Raw genomic sequence first — 21040 nt, 5'->3', positions numbered from 1 at the left:
ACGGCGCGACGCGCGACCGACCGACCGCGACGCGTCGCGGAACGATCGACGCGCGTCGCGCCGCGCGCGCTCGAAAGCGCGCGCGCGAGCGACGCGCCGACGTACAGACTCATCATGCTTCGACACAGCGCGTCCTCGGGGGCGGACGGCGAGACGAAGGACGCGGATCGACCGCTCACGCGAGAGGGTCGCGCGCTGGCGAAGAGCGTGGCGACGCGCGTCGACGACGCGGGATGGACGCCCGATCTCACGCTGTGCTCGAACTCGCGACGATCGAAAGAGACGCTGGAGATAATGCGGGACGAGGTGAACGAGGCGTTCGGGACGAAGGGACGAGTGATGTATCTCGGGTCGCTGTATCACTACGCGTCGCTGGACGGCGTGATGCGACAACACCTGAGCGAGTGCGTGGTGAAGCAGACGACGGCGGGAGACGGCGCGGATGGCGAGGAGGGGGACGTGGTGGAGTGTGAGATCGTCACGGACGCGAGGACGATCATGGCGGTCGGGCATAACAAAGGGATGGAGGAGGCGGCGAGCGAGTATTGCGGAAGAGACGTGCGCTTGCAAGTGGCCACGGCGGCGCTGCTCGAGCGCGCGCGAGGCGAGGGTGATACGTGGGCGAGCGCGATGGCGGACGCGGGGTCGTGGACGCTCGTCGCGGTCGCGACACCGGAGGGTATTATTCAAATCTAGGCGAGACGGACGACGCCGACGTCGTCGCGCCGAACGGAGAAGAGCGCGCGCGGGGCGGACGCCGCGACGGCGCGTTGTAAAAGACAAAACCCCGACAACGACCGAAACGACGCGCGACGACGCGACGCGACGCGACGCGACGGGACGCGAGCGTTCGTTCGTTCGTTCGTTCGTTCGTTCGTTCGTTCGTTCTAACAGTTTCGCGCGGTACCGCATCACAATTTCTACAATCTCGTCTATTCGTCGCTACGATTCAATCAAACGCCGGAAACGATTCCTCGGCGCGCCCGAACGCGTTCGCTCTCGCCCCCGCGAGCTCGGCGCTGACGTCCGTGAGCTTACCCATCTGCTCCATTCTAAACGCACGATCGGTGATCGGTTGAATCTCCTCCACGTCGTGCGACACCACCACCACCGCTCTGTCGCGCTTCAAGTCGTCGAGCAGCGCCGTCACCTCCGCGCGCGTGCTCCAATCCAACCCCGCCAGCGGTTCATCCAGGCACAGCACCGCGGGATCGCGCACGAGTTGTATCGCGAGCGCCAACCGTCGCTTATACCCCCCGCTCAGCGTCCGCACCTCCGTGTCCAGCGGCACGCCCTCCATCCCCACCGCGTGCAGCGCGTCGTGCATCCTGTACGCCAGCGCCCTTCGTCTCGCGAACGCGTTCGCCGACGTCGGCCACCCGAACGTCAGCTCCTGCAGCACCGTCTTCCCCAAGAAGTGTCGCTCCGGAAACTGAAACACGATCCCCACCTTCGCCAGTCGGTCCGCCGCCGTCGTCGCCCGCGCGTCCTCCGCGCCGTCGCCGCCCAGCGTCACCCGCCCCGTCGTCGGTTCGCTCAGCCCCGCGATCAGCGTCAGCAGCGTGCTCTTCCCCGTGCCCGACCGTCCGACGATCAGCGTCAGCCCTCGTCGCGGGAGCGCGAGCGCGACGTCGCGCAGCACCGGCGCGCCGGCGCCCGCGGGCGCGTAGCTCACCGCGCGCGCGTCGACGAACGGCGGCGCATCGCGCGACGCTCGCGGACGCGTCGACGCGCGTCCGCGCCGAGACGCGCGACGCGTCGACGGTGCGAATTTTCGCGCGCCTTGATGCGCGTCGGCGCGCATCGAGGCGCGTCGCGCGCGGCGCGGTGGCGATTCAATCGCGACGCGTCGCGCGCGCGAACGTTAATTCGCTCGGCGTCAATCCGCGACGCATTCGCGACGCGCGCGACGCGTCGACGGCGTCCGACGACGCGCGAGCGCGCGCGCGCGCGAGAAGCATTCGCGACGCAATCGCGACGACGACGCGGGCGTCGCGGGACGCGAAAGCGCGACGCAATCGCGACGCGCGACGATCTCGAATCGATTCATCGGCGACGCCTGATTTCGGCGTAGATCGCGGTCGACGGGCGCGGGGGGCGGCGGAGGGGCCGCGATGCGCGCGGTGACGGCCGCGAACGTCGCGACGGCGCGCGCGGAGGGCGGGACGCGCGCGAGACGCGGACGAGGCGCGGTGCGAGTGGAGGGAGGGAAGATCGCGGCGACGACGACGACGGCGAAGACGACGAGACGCGGGGCGACGACGGCGAGCGCGAGTAAACGCGGGAACGGCGCGACGCAGCGGGAAATCGTGACGCTCGGGGTGTTTTTGGCGTGGTGCGCGTACGCGAAGCGCGTGAAGGATGGGAAACGAGAGAGACGAGGCGAGGGGGGGCGACGCGCGCGGAGGGATAAGTCGACGGCGACGCGCGACGCGACGGCGAGCGCGGGGACGAGGGCTGGGGGGGAAGAGAGCGCGGACTCCGCGACGGTCGCGCCTCGACGAGCGAAGACGGCGAGCGGCGAGGCGTCGACGGCGAGCGGTGCGGGGTTTAATCCGATGATGCGCGTGGAAGTCGCCGAGGTGCACGACGAGCGCATCGACGCGAAGCTGGCGGCGGAAATTCGCGTGAAGGCGGATAAAGAGCGATTGCAAGCGGAGCGCGAGAAAGCCGAGCGCGAGCGCGCGGAAGCGAAGCAAGCCGCTGAGATCGCGGCGAAGAAGGCGGCGAGTGAGCAGTCGTCCAAGACAGCCGTCGCGAACGCCGCGCCGACGTTTCGCAGATACGTGGCGGAACGCCGACCCGTCGGGTGGCAACCGGTGCGGAACGAAGCGGCAGATAAGCTTTATAGCGTCATCGAAGCTCGACGCATCGAGCGACGCGATCGGATCGCGGAGTTGACGCGATTAAAGAGAGAGCAAGCGCGCGCGGCGGAGGCGGAGGCGCAGTTGCGCGCGGCGCTCGAACGCGAGCGACGCGTCGAAGAGGAAGTCGCGGCGCGAGAGCGCGAACGCGTCAAGGAGCAGGCGCGCGCGCTCAAGAGAGCGGAAGAGGAAGTCGTGCGCGAGGAAAAGCGAGCTCAAGAACAAGCTCGCGCGCGGGCGCGCGCACAAGAGCAGGCGCGAGAAATCGCCGAGAAGCGGGCGAGAGAACAGGCCAGGCAGCGGGAAGAGGCTGCGCGAGAGTTAGAAGAGGCGCGTGAACGCGCGCTGGCGGCGAAACGCAAAGCCTTGGAAGCTCGCGCGGCGGAAACCGAGAAAATCGCGCAAGAGAACCAGCGGAAGCTCGCGGAGGCGGCGAAAAAGATTAAAGATGACGCCGCGAAAGAGGCCAAGGCTCTCGAGCGAGCGAGAGAGGCGCAAATAGTCGCTCGGGAAAAGGAGTTGAAGGCACAAGAAGTGGCGCGCGTGAAGGAATTGAAGGCGCAGCAGCGCGCGGAATTCATTGATGACTTAAAGTATCGCACGGCGGATTCGCTCGACAACGCGCTCGGTGGCGTCATCGACGGCGCGCGCGGCGTTCGGAGATTTTTTTGGCGCGGCGAAACGACTTCGAGACCAAAGGCAAAGGCGGCGCCGAAGCCGGTGAAGAAGGCGGTCGTCGCGCCGAAGAAGGAAGTCGCAAAACCGGCGCCGAAAAAGCCAGTCGTCGTCGCGAAACCGAGCAAAAAGGTTGTGGAGAAGACGAAGACCAAGGCGGTGGTCAAGGCGAAACCGGCGGCGAAGAAACCGGCGAAATCCGCCAAGCGCGGCGCGACGTCGGCGTCGCAATCCGTGTCTTGGCAGATGCCCAGACTCCCCGGCGCGTTCGACGCCGGTGGGTACGCCACCGCGGGTTTCGTCACCTCACTCGCCCTCGCCTCGGTGTTGTCCGTCGGCGTCCGCGCGTCGCGCCGCAAGCGCGCTCGCCGTCGCGCCGAGCGCCGCGCTCGTCTCGAGTCCGACAAGCTCAAACAAAAAGACCGCTGGGCCGCCGCCATCGACATCGACGTCGTCAGTGAAGAAGTCGCCAAGCGCGCCGAGCGCGTCGCCGAGGCCGACGTCTCCACCGCCGATCCCGCCGACGCCGACGTCGCCACCCTCGACGATCGCGCCGCGCTCCAGCGCGCGTACGACGACTTTTTAAAAGCCAGCAAGGCTGATAAAAAGATGTAGACGCGCGTCCATCGTTCGACGCGCGCGCGTGCGACGCTTCGACGCGCGCGCCGTCGCGTTCGCGCGCGCGCGTTCGCTTGTAATCAATCATCCGCGCGCCTCGGCTCCGACGCGTCGTCGCCCCGCGCTCGACCACGTCACGATGCGATTTTTCGATCCGAATCGCGTCGCGTTTTTCGCCACTCCGCGACGCGCGAGCGAACGCCGAGCGAACGGCGAGCGAACGCCGACCGCGCGACGCCGCGCCGCGAGCGCTCGCGCGCGCGCTGGATCCGCGCGCGCGTCGACGCGACTGGAATATTCATCGCGCGAAAACGATCGCTCGCGAACGCGAACGCGAACGCGAAGACGCCATGAAGACGTTCGCGGCGACGGCGACGGAGTTCCGAAGGTACCACTCGAACTCGTTCAACGTCGCGCTGCACCTGGTGACGACGCCGGTGGCGATGGCGAGCGCGATGGCGATGCTGGAGACGCGATGGGGCGCGGCGAGCGCGCGAGGCGCGTTTTGGGCGTACGCGGCGGCGACGATGGCGACGAACGCGGGCGAGGGAGTGAAAGTGGCGACGACGGTGGCGTGGGCGATGATCGCGCGCGCGGCGGGGGCGATGTGCGCGAGCGGGATGACGATGTGGGGGATGATGGGGGTGTTCGCGGCGGCGTACGCGGGGCAGGAGGCGGCGCACGCGGCGACGGGGGAGAAGACGTATCAGGCGTCGTACATGAAGTTTACGAATTGGCCGGCGCTGCTCGTCGAACACACGTTTTATTTGCTGCCGCTGTGCCTGGACGCGGTGATGCACATGGACGAGAGCTTCTTGTCGTGGATCGTGGCGCATAATTACGTGGTGCGGGGAAAGCTGACGAGTGCGGAGGATCGGGCGGCGATGAAAACCATCGAACGCTTCGTCACCGAGGAGGACCCGGATCGCAGTTGCACCGCGCACTGGTGGCACACGCGATTGGCTCCGAAGGAGAAAGACGCGTTCACGCACATCGCGCACTCGGCGCCGGTGGAGAAGATGTTTGCCGAGCGCTTCCGCCCGGACGCGTGGGTCGTCAAACCCGTGTACGGGATGAATGAGATTTACGTCGCCTCGTCCCATCACAACAATAATTCCGACACGGTATTTTACATGGAACACATCGATGGCCCGTGGGCGGTGTATCCGTTCTGCTTCTTGTACCGCTGCATGCTCGCGGTGAATGAAAACGTCAAGGTTGAAACTATTTTCACCCAAGAAGGAAGCGGCGGGTGCTTATCCGACGGCGACGTCGTCGGCTTTGATTTCCATCGCGAGATCCACGTCATCGCTGATCGACCGGTGGCGAATCCCGATCGACGCATTACCATGAAGTTACATTACTGCGTCTATCCCAAGTGCTTTGGACCGTTCGGCGAGGCGCTGTTACACTTGTCCGTGATGTACAACACCGTCGCGCGCAAGCTGTTTTTGAACACCATCAAGCCGACTGGTTTCTGGAGATTTATGGCGTTCATGGTCCTCGCCGTCACTAATGGTGCATTTCTCGTATCCAAATACGCTGGCATCAATAACATCGCAAGCGTTGCTGCGATTTACGCCGCGGGCAAGTACATTCACCCGTATTTTTTCTTCGCCGTCACGTCGTACACGCACTATTGCATGTACATCGCCACCTATCACGTGCGCGAGGGAATCAACTTTGGGATGTTCAAGCGCAACGTGATGTTTTGGAAATCGCTGGCTTTGACCCATCTCGGGCTGACGTACCTGAAGCATTTCGAGTTTGACATCGTCTCCATCGCGATGATCGTGTGTGGATACGGTCTGAGCACCGCCGCCACGGTGGCGCTGGGCATCGACCAGACGTACTTTGGCGTCGAACTCGGAAAAGTCAAACCCAACTTCGTGCACGGGTTCCCTTACAACGTGGTGCCGCATCCGATGATCATTGGCAGTATGGTCGGACTTCTGGGTTTCCACAAAATGGCGGGTTTCCGCGCCGCGCTGCCGTACGCCATTCCAGTGCACTGCGCGATGTATTTCGTGCACATGTGCCAGGAACAGTTCAACGACATTTACGCCGCCAACTGGGGAAGTTCGGCGGACGTCAAGGCGAAAGTTGCGGCGCGTGCGCGAACTCCCGCGCGAAAGATATCTAACAAGTCGGCGACATCGCGAACGCCGAAAAAGAGCCCGTCTCGAACGCCGAAAAAGACCCCGTCTCGTACGCCGAAAAAGACCCCGTCTCGAACGCCAAGCAGGTCGTCGCGTCGGGTCTCCGTCGCTGCTTAAATTGTACCGGAACGATGTAGTTACACATATTATTTGTTTGCAGCATAATTTTACAAAGTGGCGCTGCACGATGACTAGTCGTCGGCGGCTTTCATCGTGTTTGCCGGAACAAAGTTGGCTCTTCCGTGCTCGACGGCGCGTCCCGTGTGACTCTCGACCTCTAGCTGCATTTGCGCCAACGCGAATGGATAAAAGAAAAAGCACACGAAAAAGTCATCCATCAAGTTACCGATGATGTACCACTTTTTCCTAAGATTATAACGCACGGCCGCCGTGATTGATGTGAAAATCAAGTACATCAACCACGCCAACGTGTGCGTGCCTTTGTCCAACGGCGACAACGCGAGGAGCAAGATCCACAAAAGATGCACCAGCCCGTAACCGAAACTTAACACGCTCAGCCTGAGAGGCTTGAAGAGTTCCAAGCCCGCCGTCGTTAAGGACCTTCTCGGATTTAAAATTGTGCGCAATAGTAACAGCAAGCGATCCTTTGTCGACGCTTGTTTCGTCGCCATCGTTCCGTCAGCCTTGTGGAAATTCTCAAACACGTCGACGATGGATGTGCTGAAACCTTTCCGCATTTTCATGTATGTTGGATCCTCATTCGTTTCGTCCATAGCGCGAAAGAGTGCTACACACATGTAATTCAGCGCGAACGTGTACGGCAGAGCGGCACAAATGCTCACCGATTGAAGCGTGGACAAACCGTTTTTAGTGGAGCTTAGCAACGCCTGCGCGGTGGCGCCTTGCGTGATGCTCCACCACACCTTTTGAAGAACAGGAGGATTTTCCATGCCGTTCGCGGCGATTTTGTCGTCCACGAACGCGCCCGCATCCGCAGAGGTGACGAAGAACAAAATCACACCCAAAAGAACTAAGGTTTGTAAAAGCGTCGTCAAGTTTTTGTAAGGCTCAAGAATGTCCAAAATTCTATCCGTCGATTTTCGACACGCCAAGGCGTAGACTCCGAGCTCCGAGGCCAACTTTTTTGCGTCCGCACTCACGGGTGTGTTTTCTAAATACCCGAGGGCACCGCAGTTCACAACTCCTTTCTGCCAATCTGGTGCAGCGCCGAGCGCCAATTCCGCGATGCGTTGCATTCGAATACCAAGCGATCCGAGGACGGAAATAGCAAAGAAACCCAAAAACATCGGCGCAAACATACCGACCAGAATAAGCGATCTTATGGTGCGACCACGTGAAATTTTAGCGTAAAACATTCCTACGAACGGCGCCCAAGTGATCCACCAAGCCCAGTAAAATACCGTCCACGTATCCATGAACGAAGTCGGCGAGCTCGAGTAATACGTCGTCGGATCGGCAAGCGTCTTGTTCAAGGCCGTTTCCACTAATTGTTTTATCCCTTGCGCACCCCACAAGTGCGTGTCGTTCTGCGTAAACTCTATGTTCAGCTGCGCTATGGCGTCATTGTCGAATCCGCCGAGAATCACGTACTGCAAGTATGTTCCGATTTGCTGCGTAAACGAATTTGCAAGGTACCACGTGTTGTCAAGCATGAACAAAATCATAATCAGCGCAAGTAGAATTGAGAAGGCGACAATGGCGAAAGTGATAACCCCGCGGTGGAGCCCGCTTACGAGTGCACCCGTAGTGAGCGCGGTGATGCCCCAAATGATGGCCGACTTCGTGTTGTCGTCGTCGTCAGGAATCGAAGCGCTCATGCGGTGCAAGATGGTATTGATACTGCTCGCCCCCAAACCGAGCGACGTGCACAACCCAAACGTCGTACAAGCGATGGACATCGAGTCAATCAAGTCGCCGAACAGCCCGTTGACGTAATCGCCTACGATGGGATAAAACGCACTGCGAAGCGTCAGCGGCCTGCCCAGTCGGTAATGCACGACGCCGAGCGTCAGCGCGACCAAGATGTACGTCGCCCAACCGTGCAAACCCCAATGCAAAAAAGTGACAAACATCGCCATGTTCGCCCTTTGATCATCGTTCATGAACGGGATCTTCGCTATATAGTTGGTTGCTGTTCCTAAAAGTTTGGAATCATCACGATAGTAGTACATCGGCTCGCTCACTCCAAAGTAAAATATCCCCGTCCCGAGCCCCGTGGTGAAAATCAACGTGAACCACACGAGATCGGAATAATCAGGCCTATCATCCGGCTGTCCGAGCTTGATGTTTGCGTACCTTTTCCGAAACAGCACGAAAATCACCACGAAAATCCACGCGTTCTGCGTCAAGGTGTAAAACCACGTAAAGTTGTTGGAAATCCAAAGCGTCGCCTTGCCGAAAAATTCCTCCGCCGCCTCTTCACGAGACAACACGCCGATCGTGAATCCCCACAGCGTCGTCGTCGCCATGAGCGCCACCACCCAATTTATTCGCACCACCTATCGCGTCGCGCACCGTTTCGTCAGTCGTCGTTCTCGCGCTCGTCCCCCCCTTCTTCGCGCTCTGTAACAACCTCGATTGCCGATTGCATCCATCCATCCGTCGTCTTCCTTCCTTCGTCCACCTCTTTCGCCTTCGTTCGCGCGCGACGTCGCACCGCCGAGCGCCCACGCACCGGAAACGCCAGCAAGTCCACGCTCAACCATCGGTTCGCGCGCGTGAACCGCCGCGCGCTCTCTTCGTCGCGAAAATCATCCAATCGCGGGAGCTCAAGTTTTGTCCCTTCCGTCCCGTCTCGCGCGTTCGCCCGCGCCGCGCGCGCGCCGATCGTCGCGGTCGGATCGATCGCGCCGCTCACCGCGACCGCGTCGCCGAACATGCCGGCGCGCGTCGGTCTGGCGCGACGATTCGTTCGATGGCACTTTTTTGACGCGTCGACGCATCGACGGCGTCAGAACGCGCCTCGCGCGGCGCGCGCCGCGAGCGCGACGACGCGCGACGCGCGACGACGCGCGACGCGACGACGCATGCGCGCGCGCGCGAGCGAGGCGCGCGCGGCGACGCGCGCGGCGCACGAGTGGTTGCTCGCGTGCACGCACTGGTTCTTCGTCGCGCGCGCGTGGGCGCGACGCGTCGTCGACGCGACGTTTCGCGCGCTGGGATGCGAACGATTCGAACCGCGGCGAGGGCTGCGGCACGCGATGCGCGCGATGAACGCGGAGCTGCGACGAAGGGTGGGCGGATACGAAGGGTTGGGCGGCGACGCGCCGAGACGACCGCCGAGGACGCTGAGCGTGATCGCGACGTGTGGAGAGGGAGACGGCGATCTGGAGAGGTTCGTCGAACGCGCGGTGAACGTCGCGCGGTGGTGCGCGCGGTGTGGGGTGGAACGCGTGAGCGTGTACGATGGCGGCGGACGCGCGACGACGACGCGCGGAATCGAGGCGCTGCGCGAGGCGCTGGAGACCTCGAGGCGAGATCGCGAGGGCGTGGGGTACGTCTTGCGCGTCGTGGACGCCGATGACGGTGGTAAGATTCGAGAGTGCGCGCGTGGGGCGAGCGCGGGGCGCGGGGAGGCGTCGATCGATGTCGACGCGTTGGGACCGAGGGACGCGTGCGCGGCGCTGCTGGACGCGGCGAGACACGCGGAATTAGATGAAGGCGACGATTCGCTCGAGGGTGCCATCGCGAGCGCGCGGGATGGTGACGGCGTGGAGTGGGCAAAGTTCAAATATAAACCCGACGTCGTGCGTTTGGAGCGTTGGATGCGCGAGCGAGGGACTTTCCTTCCGCCCGCCGACGTCGCCGTCGTCTTCGGCGCGACGTTTCATCTTCAGGGCTACCCACCGTGGCAACTGCACGCCGCGGAGTTGTTCCACGAGGAATCATTAGATAGATTTAGTCGTCGCGATCTCGCGCGAGTCATAGACAAGTACGCGAAGACTGCGCAAAGATTTGGCAAATAGCGCGGCTCGCCGCGCGTCTCGTCTTGTACACGGAATTCTTTATTAAAAACAAACGCCGCCGCATCGCCTACTTCTTCCCGCCCTTCGGATCAAACTTCGGATCGATTCTCTTGAACATCGGCGCGTGCTTCAGCATGTCCGGAATCACCATCATTCGCACTTTCGACCCACGAATGTACACGTGTTCCATCTTACTCTCCTTCCCGTCGCGACCGACGTGCGTGACATCCGTCATTTGACAATTCCAATTATCCTCGCTCTCCACGAGCTGCCCTCGGTACGTTTCCCCAGTCTTAAGCTCCACCTGCGTCATCGTTCGCGAACCGCGCGTCGTCGTCAGTCGCTTTCCTCGTCTTCGCGAAACCGTCCTTCGCGCGCGTTCGAGGCGTTAGGGTTGATTCCTCCCCCTCGCGATCCTCGCCCGCGCGCGCTTCTCGCGCGTCGTTCGCGCGTCTCGCCCGCGCGCGCGTCGATCGACGCCGCCCGCGCGTCGCGGCGTCGCGCGCGTCGCCGTCGCGCGTCGCGCGCGCGCGCATTCCTCGAAAACATCGCGCAATCGCGCATCGAACGTCGTCGTCGCGCATCGACGTCGAGCGAACGCACCGTCACGACGTGTCCCTCGCTCTCGTGCAGCAGCTTCACCGGCACGCCGACGCCCTTGCCGAGCCCCACCATCGCGGCTCGCGTCGCGCGATTCTCGCGACGTCGTCGTCGTCGATGAGTGCGGCGGCGGCGAGCGACGAGCGGCGTGAAAACGCGACGCGCCGACGATGGGACGGAACAAGACGGCGAAGAAGGACCGAGGGTACGTCACCGCGAGCGAGTGGGCGGCCGAGGGCGGCGGCGGTGGGAGGGATCGCGGCGCGGACGCGCCGTTTCGACGATTGCCGTTTCACTGCTGCGCAATCTCGTTTCTGCCGTTTAAAAACGCGGTGTGCGCGCCGGATGGGACGGTGATGGACATCTCGAACGCGGTGCCGTACGTGATGAAACATAAGAAGCACCCCGTGAGCGGTGAGGCGCTGGCGGTGAAGGATTTGGTGCGGTTGAATTGGTACAAGAATAAAGACGGCGAGTACGAGTGCCCGGTGCTGAATAAGACGTTTACGGACGCGACGCGGATATGCGCGGTGAAGACGACTGGAAACGTGTATTGCACCGATGCGATCGAAGAGTTGTGCTTTAAGACGAAGAACTGGAAGGATTTGTTGACGGATGAGGCGTTTAAGAGAAGCGACGTGGTGACGCTGCAGGACCCGTTGGATTTGAAGGCGCGAACGTTGGATAACTTTGATCACGTGAAACGCGGGTTAGACGTGAAGGGATTGGGGAAAGAAGGACAAGGAGACGATGGAAGCATCAACAAGACGCAGGTGAGCGAAGACATGCGTCGTGTGTTGGCGTCGCTCGGGAGCGAGGAGGCGGCAAAAATCGGCGCGCGAGGCGGGAGTTCGGCGGCGGCGCAGGCGCAGGAGGTTTTAAATCTCGCCAAGGCTAAAGATGCGGAGGAGAATAAGAAGCACGGGATCGAAACCAAGCCAGACACAGTCGACAACAGTCACTTGCTGCGAGGACCCGCGTACGTGGCGCCGGTGGATAACATTACGTTCAAGCCCGGTTCTTCCACCTGGGACACAAACGAGACGGGACGAGTGGACCTGGATACACGCACGGAGAAGGAAAAGGCGAAAAGGCGGGCGGAAATGGCGCCGTATCTCGTAACTCTTAAGACGAAAACGAACGACATGCGCACGACTGGGCACAGTGCGATGGGGTTCACGTCGACGACGATGGAGGCGCACACAAAGAACCATCGCGCCGAGGAAATCGTGTGGTACAATCCGACGAAGAAGGGATACGTTCGATTACACACAAACTTTGGTGATTTGAACATCGAGCTGCATTGCGACAAGACGCCGAGAACGTGCGAAAATTTCATCACGCTCGCAGAAAAGGGATTTTACGACGGAGTCAAGTTTCACCGAAGCATTAAAAGATTCATGCTTCAGGGTGGCGATCCCACGGGCACTGGAAGAGGCGGACACTGCATATGGGGCGAGAAGTTTGCGGATGAAATCAAGGGCAACCCTCATAGACACGACGAACGCGGCGTGTTGAGCATGGCAAACAGCGGCAAGAACACGAATGGTTCGCAATTTTTCATCACGTACAATGCTGCGCCGCATTTGGACAACAAGCACACGGTGTTCGGACGCGTCGTGGGCGGGATGGAAACTCTCGCGCGTATCGAAGAGGTTGAATGCGACGCCGCCGATCGTCCTTTGAAGACGATTAAAATCACTTCATGCACGATTTTCACCAATCCATACGACGAACTGCGCGAAGAAGACGACAAGAAGGAACGCGCAGAAGCGGAAGCCAAAGCCAAGGCGGCAGACGTCAAGAATGGCACCGGTCAAGGTCAGCGCGGGTCGTGGTGGAGTGATCCCGCGGCAGCGCTAGCGAAGGACGCCTCGGCATTACCAGCGGCTAAAGCATCCGATGGCGTGGGAAAATACGTCGCCTCGGCATCCACGAGTGCGCCGGCTGCGAGCGCGCCGCCGCCGAAGAAGGCGAAGACGGGCGGTTTCGGCAACTTTGATGCGTGGTAGCTAAATAGAGAGACATTTGTAAATTACACATTGATTCGTAGCGAACGAGGCAATCATATCATGTGATGAACTTCTCACGCGGCGTTCGTCAGTGCGGCGAGACGACGCGAGCTTCGCACGGGCGCTTTCGGCGAGCGTTTTGGCTTCTTATTTCGCGGCGGCTTATCAGGTGCGGGTAACGTCAAATTCTTTTGCGCTTCGTCTTTCGTGGACAAAGGAAGAGCTTTGCGCTTACGCGTTGTCGACTTGGACGATGGTAGAAGTTGTGGCTCCTCTGTTTTCATCGTCGAAGGAAGCGCTTTGGCTCCCGTCCGTAGCTCTTCCAATTCGGCTCGCGTCATATCGTACGCTAACGAATTTCCATGAAAACCTGTGCTGAATCTTTCAATTTGCAACCGTTTCCCTTCAATGGAGCGCCCGTGAATCATGTCGAGGATGTGTTCGAGATTGAGAACTTTGCAGTTCGCTTTCGTGCGCGCAGCTGATAGTTTCGAAACGCCTGGCTCTTCGCCGACGAGCAAAACATCAGTTGCGCCTGAAACCGCGCTCCGCACGACGCCTCCAAACCGCTGAATCAGCTTTTCCGCCATGTCTTTGCCTTGCATCAGACCGATTCGATCGCCTCCGAGATCCGGAAAAATTCCCGTCAGCACGAACGTCATGGGTTTGGAATTGTCGCGAAGAAGTGAGTTGGCGATTGCGCCGTTTTCGCCAGGGACGGGAATCAAAATCTTCGGTGGTGGCTTCTCCTCTTTTGGTTTCTGCACGGCGATCGCGGTGCCGACATTCGGCGCCACTTGCAAGCCATCTTCGTGTTCGTCGTCATCAGTCACGACGTCGTACTCATCGTGGTCCGTTCGTTTTGGTTCCGGTTTTGATTCCTGCTTCGTCACCGCGGCGAGCGGTTCGTCTTGCTCTGGTTCTTGCACTAAAGACGTCGCCTTCGACATTAGTTTCTGCAGTACTTTGATTTCGTCTTTCGAAAGAAGTTGAACCCGCGATGACGGAAGGCCAGCAGCTCGAGCGGCGACATATTTCTTCTGATTGAACGCCGCCCACGCCTCCTGATTCATCGCGTGTTCGGCGACGAGCGTGATGTCTTCATCGCAAAGTTTGTTCAACCCGACGAAGACGACGCCGTCCATATCGACCAAGCGTCTTTTGAACTCATCGACGCTATACTCAGTCGTATCGTCGGGGTACTGCGGAAGATTGTACCACACCGCCTGAGGCACACGCCAACATCGCAAATGAACGAATCGGCAGTACGCGCCAGATTCTGGATCCATTAAGCCCACGCGCACAGCGTTCTTCTTGATGATTCCGAACACGTCGGCGACGAGCGCTCTCGATGACCCGGGACCGGGACCGGGACCGGGACCCACGCTTCTCGGCTGATCCACCTTCGATCCTTCATTGGTGTTTCGACAGCGACCGACGCTGCCGAGGGACTTGCGCGAGCCGGTGCAGCGAGCTCTGCCCGACGCCGCCAACTCAATTTTCCAGAACGGAATGTCTCGTTCAGCGGCGGTTTGAAAGAACTCGTACGGTGGAATCGTCCGTCGCTTACCCATGAGTTCTGGCGCGTCTACCATCGTTCGTTTCGCCTTCGCCTTCGCCTTCGCCTTCGCCGGCGCCGATTCGATGCACTTCGCGAATTCCGAGAAGCCATCGAGAAACGCTTGTTTGAGCTCTTGAAACGCCTCGTACATCGCTTGGAACGCGTCCGCGTCGCCTCCTTTGTCTGGGTGCGTCTCCAACGCGCGTCTGTTGAACGCGCGCTTCACGAGGAGCCTGCGCGCGTGCGACGACGTCGTCAATGCTCGCGCCGCGCGCGCGCGCGGCGAACGCCCTTTACCATTCAGCATCTTCGCGAGGATCGAAGCGCGCGGTCGCGAAGGCCTCGGGGCTCGCGAACGATTCGTCGATCGCGAGGAGGAGTTCGCGCGCGCGAGAGGTTTCGATCGAGCGGCGCGCGCGAGCGGGCATCGCGCGCGTCGGTGTGTGCCGCGCTTCGGCGCGCGATGCCAATGCGGGCACCATCGCGCGTCGAATCGAATCGCACGCGCGCGGCGTCGACGACGACGCGACGTCGAGCGAAATCGCTATCGATGGGGCTATAAAAGCGTAACTAACAGTCGAACGATCGCGTCGTCGGAACAACTCGAAATCAAACGTCGGCGCTCTTCCGCGTCGCGCGAACTCAGTACCCGTCGTCGCTCCACGTCGCCTGGTATCCAGTAAACGCCTCTTGAATCATCGCGCACGCGCGTTCGTTACACCCCGGCGTGCGCCCGAACGTTTTACTGTACCCGTACACCTTGATCGTCTTCGCCGCGTCGTCGCGTTCGCATCGACCGCCGCCGACGACGCGGCCGGTCGCGTCGACGCCGAGTCGCGCCAACTCGCGCGTCAACAGCTCAAAATTATTCGCGTGGTACGCGCATCCGGCGTACGCGCGAACGACGAGCGCGGCTTCGTCGCCGATCGCGAGCTGCGTGAGGACGTACTTGTGCCGTCCAGGCGCGACGTCGACGGCGGGGACGCGACGTAACGGTGAATCTTCGCTCGGTGCGTGCGCGGCGACGTAGTCGTTCTGCGTCGCGCGACGCTGGAGTTCGAGCGCGGCGACGTTGAGGGCTTCGCCCGTGACGTCGTCGAAGCGCGGTTCGGCGTCGGCGTCGGCGGCGGTCGGCATCGCGAGTCGCGGAGTGCGGCGCGTCGCGCGGGATTCGGGATTTGGATATGGATTACAGTCTAGCGGCGGGAATTCGGGTCACCACGTCGTGTCGCACGCGTCGCCGCACGCGTCGCCGCGCCAACTGATTTTCGTGGGCGGAAACACGACGTCGTACGCGCGCGCCTGGCGAGGCCGGGCCATCATGTTCGCGACTTCCTCTCGCCACGCCTCGTAATGCGGCGTCGATTTATGCGCCACCGCGCTCGCCGCGCCGTCGTACACCTCAACCAATAAAAACTTTCGCGCGCTCTCGGCGCTCTGGAACACGTCAAAGCGCAAATTCCCATCCTCTAACGCGGATTCGCTCGCGTTCTTCGCGCACGCCGAGGCAAACGCCGCCTCGTCGCCCGCCGCGCATTCGCAGTGCACGTGCACGCAACTCGCGTTCACCATCTCGCTCTGATCATCGTCTTCGTTCCACGTCACGGCGTTCGCGTACGTCCACGCGTCGTCGTTCGGTTCGATCGCCAGATACGTCTCCGCGCTCCGCGGCGCCGCCATCATATCCGCGACTTCGTCTCGCCACGTCTCGTAATGCTTCGTCTCCTTGTGCTTCGCCGCCGACGCGTCGTCGGCGTATATCTCGACCAGCGTCACTAAATTTCTATCCTTCTCGTCCCGGAGCACGTCGAAGCGCACGTTCCCCGCCTCGCGAACGCTCGCGCGCGCGTTTTCCTCCGTCAATCGCAGAAAATCATCCATCGCCTCCGCCTTGACGTCGCAGCGCACGAGCGTGATCCGCGCGCTCGCGCGGACGCGCGCGTCGCGGCGCCGCCGTCCATCGCGCGCGCGCGTCGCGCGTCGCGACCGGATCGCGACGCGCGGTGGATGAATCGTCGCGCGTCGCGTCAGCATCGTCGTCGCGTCGCGAAGTGCGGCGGCAGAGCGCCGCGCGCCGACGAACGCGTCGCGGACGCGCGATGACGACGCACGAGTTCTTGCGCGACGCGTACGGACGCGCGTCGAGCGCGATCGCGAAGAGCGAGACGGTCGCGCGCGTGCACAGCGCCGGGACGTCCGCGGTCGAGGCGATGACGGAGACGATCGGACGGGGCGCGCGGGACGCGCGGGACGCGCTCGAACGCTCGACGAGCGTGCGCGAGGGCGTGTTGGAGACGATGCTGCGCGCGAGGCGCGCGGAGACGGTGCGCGAACGACGCGAGCGATGGGACGAGAGACGACGACGACGAGCGGCGACGCGCGTTTGGTGTTCGCGCGGACGAGGGACGACCGGAGACGCGCGCGGAGACGCCGATTCGATGGACTGACGAAGAGGATGATTGCGGTCGAACGCGACAGGAGGATACGCGAGTGGATGGAGGTTTGGCGGCGTACGCGCGCGCGGTGGAGGAAACGATGGAGGCGTACGACGTGCGACACGCGCACGTGGACGCGCGCGCGAGGATCGCGCTGCGGCACAGCGCGACGCTGGAATCGACGATACGGAAGCAAGAGGAGTCGTGGGTGGCGCTCGAGCGCGAACTCGCGGAAGTTTCGGGGATGACGGCGAAGGTTTGGGAACAGAGCGAGTCGCTCAACCGAACGGTGGAGCTGCTGTCCGAGGTGGAGGAGATGTTACTCGAAGCGGAGATCGGAGCCGAGTTGGATGCGTTGTATAAACGACGAGACGATGCAGAGGCGAAGGATGCGGAGGCAGAGGCGGCGTTCCAGGAGGAAGTCGCACACGTGCTTCAGTTGCACGACATGTTGGTGAACGACGCGATGACGAACCAAGTGAGTTCGAGGACGACGGAGGAAATCGCAGCCGAGCAAGAACTTAAGAAGAAACTCGCGAGTTTGGCGAAGAAGAAGAGTAAGGACGTCTCGGTTCTCTCGAAGGATGAGTCCCTGAAGGACATCGCTTCGTCGCTCGACGTCGCGTCGACCATGTCCTCAAAGATGACGAGCGATTTGGACGATTTCTTCAACGCGGACGCTGATGGCGACGAACGTGACGCGTCGAGCGGAAAAATGTACACGCTTTACGGTGTTCGCGCGCGTGCGGACCAGACGAAGGGGGCAATTCTCAACCAGCCGCACGAAATCAAGTCGGAAAAGTCCATGGACGTCGGCGAAGCAGAACGCATCGCACTGGCGAGAAAAGAGGCGCTCGGGATCGCGGACGAAGACATGCACGGGGTGAACTTGCGCCCGCCACCGCCTAAAGGTGGCGCGCAAGATGGACCTTTGGAAGAAGCGCAAAGCCCGCGACGAATCGTGATCGAGGCGAAGAGCGTGAGCCATCAAGTGAGCGATACGCTGAAGAATTTCAGCATGGGCGGTATTTGGGAAAGCGCGTCAGCTTCGACGGCGGCGGCGGCAGAACGCGCATCTGCAGCCACGGCGGCAGCGACGGCCGCGGCGACAGCGGCGGCGGCAGCGGGCAAAGACGCGGTGCGAGCGTTACAAGAGCGCACGACGCGCAAGCCCGCCGTCGAAGCCGACGCGCCGACTTATTATAAAAAGGACGCGGGAACGTCAACTTAGCCGTTAGATTACAACGCTGCCGCGTTCTACAAATAGCTGAAATGCGTACAAACAAAAAATGAATGCGAATCAAGTCGCTTCCGCCGCCGCCGCTGCGCGCAACTCCTCGTCTTCTGAAATCACAGGCGGTCGAGGTCCGGCCAACGCTGGCCATTCTCCGTCGCGCATGTGGCGATTAATCGCGTTGCGCAAGCGCTCTTCTTTCGCACCGGAGTGGAAATGCAACTTTTCGCCCGCTCGAAACAAGAAAAAGGAAGGCGTCGACTTCACACCGAGATCGTCGCGCGCGAGAATCGTAGTACTCCCGTTTTCGTTCCCATTCATGTAGACGAACTTGACGCTCGGGAATTGCTCGGAGATTTGATGATACTTGCGCGCGAACGCTTTGCACGGTCGGCAAAACGTAAAACCGACTTCGAGGCAAATGAGTCTTTTGCTTTCCATTTTCAGCACGCGGCGCCACTCGTCTTGCGAGACAATAGTCGTGACGGCTTCAGTCGACACTTCGCTCTTCCACCACCTGCACCATTCATCGAAAGTGACGACACCGTTCGCGTCCAAATCCAAGGAATCCATCAACGACTGCACGTCGTTCACTTTTACGTTGAGCGCGAGCGTCGCGTCGACGAGTTCATTGAGTTCCAAAACGCCGTTCTTCGACGTGTCGAATGTGTCGAAGACGCTCTTCAACTGTTCATCCGAGACGAATTGAGGGCTCACGCCAGTCTGGACGCCTACGGCTTCGCGCACTTGCGCGAGCGTTTCGCGCAAGCCAATTTGCTGTTTCGCTAGTAACGCCGCACCCTTGACACCGGCGACGAAGCCCAGAGTCCCCGGCACGACTTTCGTGTTAAGCGCGGTCAACTTGTCCATAATTTTGTCGGCATTTTGACCAGCTTTACCACCGAGAATGATGACGTCCGGCTTATACTTTCGCTCGAGCTCGCTCAAGTACTCGCGCACGCGTTCACCAAACGCCGTCCACGCCTCGTCGGTATCGTTTGCGCCACCGATGTCGGGTAAAGTCGATATTCCCGAGACGTCGCCGTCGCCGTCGCTCAACTTTTCGCCCGCAAAGTTCTTCACAACCTTCCCTCCATCGTACAGACTGGTGCTGAACCGCCCACCGATCATGCAAAACATCACTAATCCCTTCGCCTCTCCGCCCGAAAGTTCCACGCCCGCACCGTACGCCAGTTCCGCCGCCCCGCACGCCTCGGCGCCGCTCGAAATCGACGTCTCGCACCCCGTCGCCTGCTTCACCGCGCGTTCGATGTCCGTCCTCGCCATCGTCCCTCTCGCCCCATCGCCTCTCTCGCCCTCCACGCGCGTCACTAATCCCGGCAGCGATATCCCGATCGCCCCCGTCCACTCCATCTGCTCGACCAATCGCTTCACCGCCGCCGCGACGCCGCTCGCCGTCGCCGCCTCGAGCTTCGTGCTCGCCCCCGCGCGCAGGAACGTCCCATCGCTCGCCCTCACCGGCGCCGCGCGTATGTCCTCCGCCGACGCCGTGACGTACACGCCCAGGATCTCGTCCGCGTCCGCGTCGCTCGCGAGCGCCCGCGGGCGCGCGCCGCCGCCGCGCCGACGCGACGTCGCCGCGTCGACGCGACGCGTCTTCGTCGCTCGACGCCGCGCGACGCCGCGCGCGGACGCCGCGGCGCCGACGCGCGACGCGCGCGCGGCGAGCGACGAAGACGCGGCGGCCATCGCCCGGCGTCGGCGCGCGCGCGCGAGTGAGTGAAGGAACGAATGAATGAATGAATGAATGAATACTAAACTTTGCGCCGCCGCTACTCGTCGCCGTCCCACTCGCGGTGAAACCGCTCGACGAACTCGACCATCGTCGCGTGCCTGCGCTCGGCGCGCGCGCGCCCCGACGCCGTCTTCATCAGACCCCTCAGCCTGAACAACTTTTCGTGGAAATGATTAATCGTCGTGTTCGGCCGCGTCTCGTCGCGATGCGCCGCCTCGTACCGCGCCGCCGTCACGTCCACCATCGGCGGCACGCCGGGCACGTGCATCGGATTCCCGCGCGCGCCGCCGAAACAAAACGTCCGCCCGATGCCGATCGCGCCGATCGCGTCCAATCGATCGGCGTCTTGCACGCATCGAAACTCGACGCTCTCCTCGTCGTCGTCGGCGCGCGATTTTTCAGCTTTTTCGAGTTCGCTCTTGAACCCGATCCGCGCGCACACGTCCAGCACCGTCTCGCGCGTCGCCGCGTCGACGTCCGCGCACGAGTCTTCCAGAAACGTCCTCGCCCGGCCCTTCGCGCCGTCGCCGCGCGCGTACTTCCAATCGTCGACGTCGTGCAGCAGCGCGGCGAGCTCGCAGACGAACGCGTTCGCGCCCTCGAGCCTCGCGAGCGCCACCGCGCTCGCGCGCACGCGCTCGACGTGCCAGAGATCGTGCGAGCCGTCGTTCGAGGCCAGGGCGTCGCGCGCGAAGCGCTCGGCGCGCGCGACGACGTCGCGCTCGAACGATGCGCGGTCGGTCGCGGGCATCGCGACGCGGCGCGGATTGACGACAGTCGACGACGCACCGTCGGCGATGGCGACGACGGCGACGGCGCGCGCGGCGTCGAGCGCGCGCGCGACGACGTCGACGCGGTGCGGGCGACGCGCGACGCGCGCGCGCGGCGACGAGAAGGCGCGAACGATGACGATGCGAACGATGTTGACGACGCGCGTCGATCGCGACGACGGCCGCGGGTGGGGACGCGCGCGCGCGCGAAGCGGACGGGACGGCGCGGGCGAGACGGAGGACGCGAACGACGGCGTCGCGGACGCGCGCGCGACGGCGGCGAGCGCGGGGCGGAAGAGATGGAGGAATAAGACGGAGCTCGCGGCGTTTCTGGAGACGCTGAGCGAGACGTTTCCCGAGGAGTTGGATGAGATGCGGAGAAAGGTGAGGGACGACGTGAAACGCGCGT

At 62.0% G+C, this 21040-nt stretch overlaps 14 protein-coding genes across 14 annotated transcripts; 6 read left to right on the top strand and 8 right to left on the bottom strand.

The window, feature by feature from the left end:
* Positions 1-114: 114 nt before the first annotated feature.
* Positions 115-696, top strand: OSTLU_14439 (predicted protein; the record flags this gene model as incomplete). The annotated part of the gene is made up of 1 exon (XM_001416802.1): positions 115-696. One exon carries the CDS (start codon positions 115-117, stop codon positions 694-696), a length of 582 nt encoding a protein of 193 aa, XP_001416839.1.
* A 334-nt stretch (positions 697-1030) lies between these two features.
* On the bottom strand, positions 1031-1741 carry OSTLU_6452 (ABC(ATP-binding) family transporter: cobalt ion; the record flags this gene model as incomplete). The annotated part of the gene is made up of 1 exon (XM_001416514.1): positions 1031-1741. A coding segment is annotated over one exon (711 nt), but the record flags the coding sequence as incomplete, so codon positions are not given.
* Positions 1742-2421: 680 nt separating this feature from the next.
* Positions 2422-4437, top strand: OSTLU_24164 (predicted protein). The gene is made up of 2 exons (XM_001416801.1): positions 2422-4213; positions 4428-4437. The coding sequence occupies exon 1, from the start codon at positions 2559-2561 to the stop codon at positions 4152-4154; it is 1596 nt and encodes a 531-aa protein (XP_001416838.1). The 5' UTR covers positions 2422-2558; the 3' UTR covers positions 4155-4213; positions 4428-4437.
* Positions 4438-4507: 70 nt separating this feature from the next.
* OSTLU_30372 (predicted protein) lies at positions 4508-6440 on the top strand (the record flags this gene model as incomplete). Its single annotated transcript, XM_001416800.1, has 1 exon — positions 4508-6440. The coding sequence occupies one exon, from the start codon at positions 4508-4510 to the stop codon at positions 6431-6433; it is 1926 nt and encodes a 641-aa protein (XP_001416837.1). The 3' UTR covers positions 6434-6440.
* A 604-nt stretch (positions 6441-7044) lies between these two features.
* Positions 7045-8766, bottom strand: OSTLU_33799 (BCCT family transporter: glycine betaine/carnitine/choline; the record flags this gene model as incomplete). Its single annotated transcript, XM_001416513.1, has 3 exons — positions 7045-7344; positions 7438-7729; positions 7835-8766. Coding segments are annotated over 3 exons (1524 nt in total), but the record flags the coding sequence as incomplete, so codon positions are not given.
* A 558-nt stretch (positions 8767-9324) lies between these two features.
* OSTLU_30370 (predicted protein) lies at positions 9325-10263 on the top strand (the record flags this gene model as incomplete). The annotated part of the gene is made up of 1 exon (XM_001416799.1): positions 9325-10263. The coding sequence occupies one exon, from the start codon at positions 9325-9327 to the stop codon at positions 10261-10263; it is 939 nt and encodes a 312-aa protein (XP_001416836.1).
* An 82-nt stretch (positions 10264-10345) lies between these two features.
* Positions 10346-10929, bottom strand: OSTLU_9203 (predicted protein; the record flags this gene model as incomplete). Its single annotated transcript, XM_001416512.1, has 2 exons — positions 10346-10567; positions 10867-10929. Coding segments are annotated over 2 exons (285 nt in total), but the record flags the coding sequence as incomplete, so codon positions are not given.
* Positions 10930-11033: 104 nt separating this feature from the next.
* On the top strand, positions 11034-12875 carry OSTLU_14434 (predicted protein; the record flags this gene model as incomplete). Its single annotated transcript, XM_001416798.1, is given in 4 exon segments — positions 11034-11738; positions 11757-11842; positions 12029-12684; positions 12721-12875. 4 exon segments carry the CDS (start codon positions 11034-11036, stop codon positions 12873-12875), a joined length of 1602 nt encoding a protein of 533 aa, XP_001416835.1.
* Positions 12876-12949: 74 nt separating this feature from the next.
* On the bottom strand, positions 12950-14743 carry OSTLU_30367 (predicted protein; the record flags this gene model as incomplete). Its single annotated transcript, XM_001416511.1, has 1 exon — positions 12950-14743. One exon carries the CDS (start codon positions 14741-14743, stop codon positions 12950-12952), a length of 1794 nt encoding a protein of 597 aa, XP_001416548.1.
* A 335-nt stretch (positions 14744-15078) lies between these two features.
* Positions 15079-15573, bottom strand: OSTLU_30366 (predicted protein; the record flags this gene model as incomplete). Its single annotated transcript, XM_001416510.1, has 1 exon — positions 15079-15573. One exon carries the CDS (start codon positions 15571-15573, stop codon positions 15079-15081), a length of 495 nt encoding a protein of 164 aa, XP_001416547.1.
* Positions 15574-15651: 78 nt separating this feature from the next.
* On the bottom strand, positions 15652-16470 carry OSTLU_92362 (predicted protein; the record flags this gene model as incomplete). Its single annotated transcript, XM_001416509.1, has 1 exon — positions 15652-16470. One exon carries the CDS (start codon positions 16468-16470, stop codon positions 15652-15654), a length of 819 nt encoding a protein of 272 aa, XP_001416546.1.
* A 263-nt stretch (positions 16471-16733) lies between these two features.
* On the top strand, positions 16734-18102 carry OSTLU_30364 (predicted protein; the record flags this gene model as incomplete). Its single annotated transcript, XM_001416797.1, has 2 exons — positions 16734-16760; positions 16891-18102. The coding sequence occupies 2 exons, from the start codon at positions 16734-16736 to the stop codon at positions 18100-18102; spliced, it is 1239 nt and encodes a 412-aa protein (XP_001416834.1).
* Positions 18103-18595: 493 nt separating this feature from the next.
* On the bottom strand, positions 18596-19479 carry OSTLU_14430 (predicted protein; the record flags this gene model as incomplete). The annotated part of the gene is made up of 2 exons (XM_001416508.1): positions 18596-18622; positions 18706-19479. The coding sequence occupies 2 exons, from the start codon at positions 19477-19479 to the stop codon at positions 18596-18598; spliced, it is 801 nt and encodes a 266-aa protein (XP_001416545.1).
* Positions 19480-19907: 428 nt separating this feature from the next.
* Positions 19908-20573, bottom strand: OSTLU_7743 (predicted protein; the record flags this gene model as incomplete). Its single annotated transcript, XM_001416507.1, has 1 exon — positions 19908-20573. A coding segment is annotated over one exon (666 nt), but the record flags the coding sequence as incomplete, so codon positions are not given.
* Positions 20574-21040: the final 467 nt, after the last annotated feature.

This window comes from Ostreococcus lucimarinus, chromosome 3 (genome assembly GCF_000092065.1).
Source record: "Ostreococcus lucimarinus CCE9901 chromosome 3, complete sequence".
In the NCBI taxonomy this organism is placed as follows: domain Eukaryota; kingdom Viridiplantae; phylum Chlorophyta; class Mamiellophyceae; order Mamiellales; family Bathycoccaceae; genus Ostreococcus; species Ostreococcus sp. 'lucimarinus'.
Note: the sequence above shows the minus strand (reverse complement) of the source record. Positions and strands in the feature narration are given on the sequence as shown.

Coding starts and splice junctions, on each gene's coding strand:
- OSTLU_24164 (XM_001416801.1), top strand. CDS start 2,559: ATGATGCGCGTGGAAGTCGCCGAGGTGCACGACGAGCGCATCGACGCG.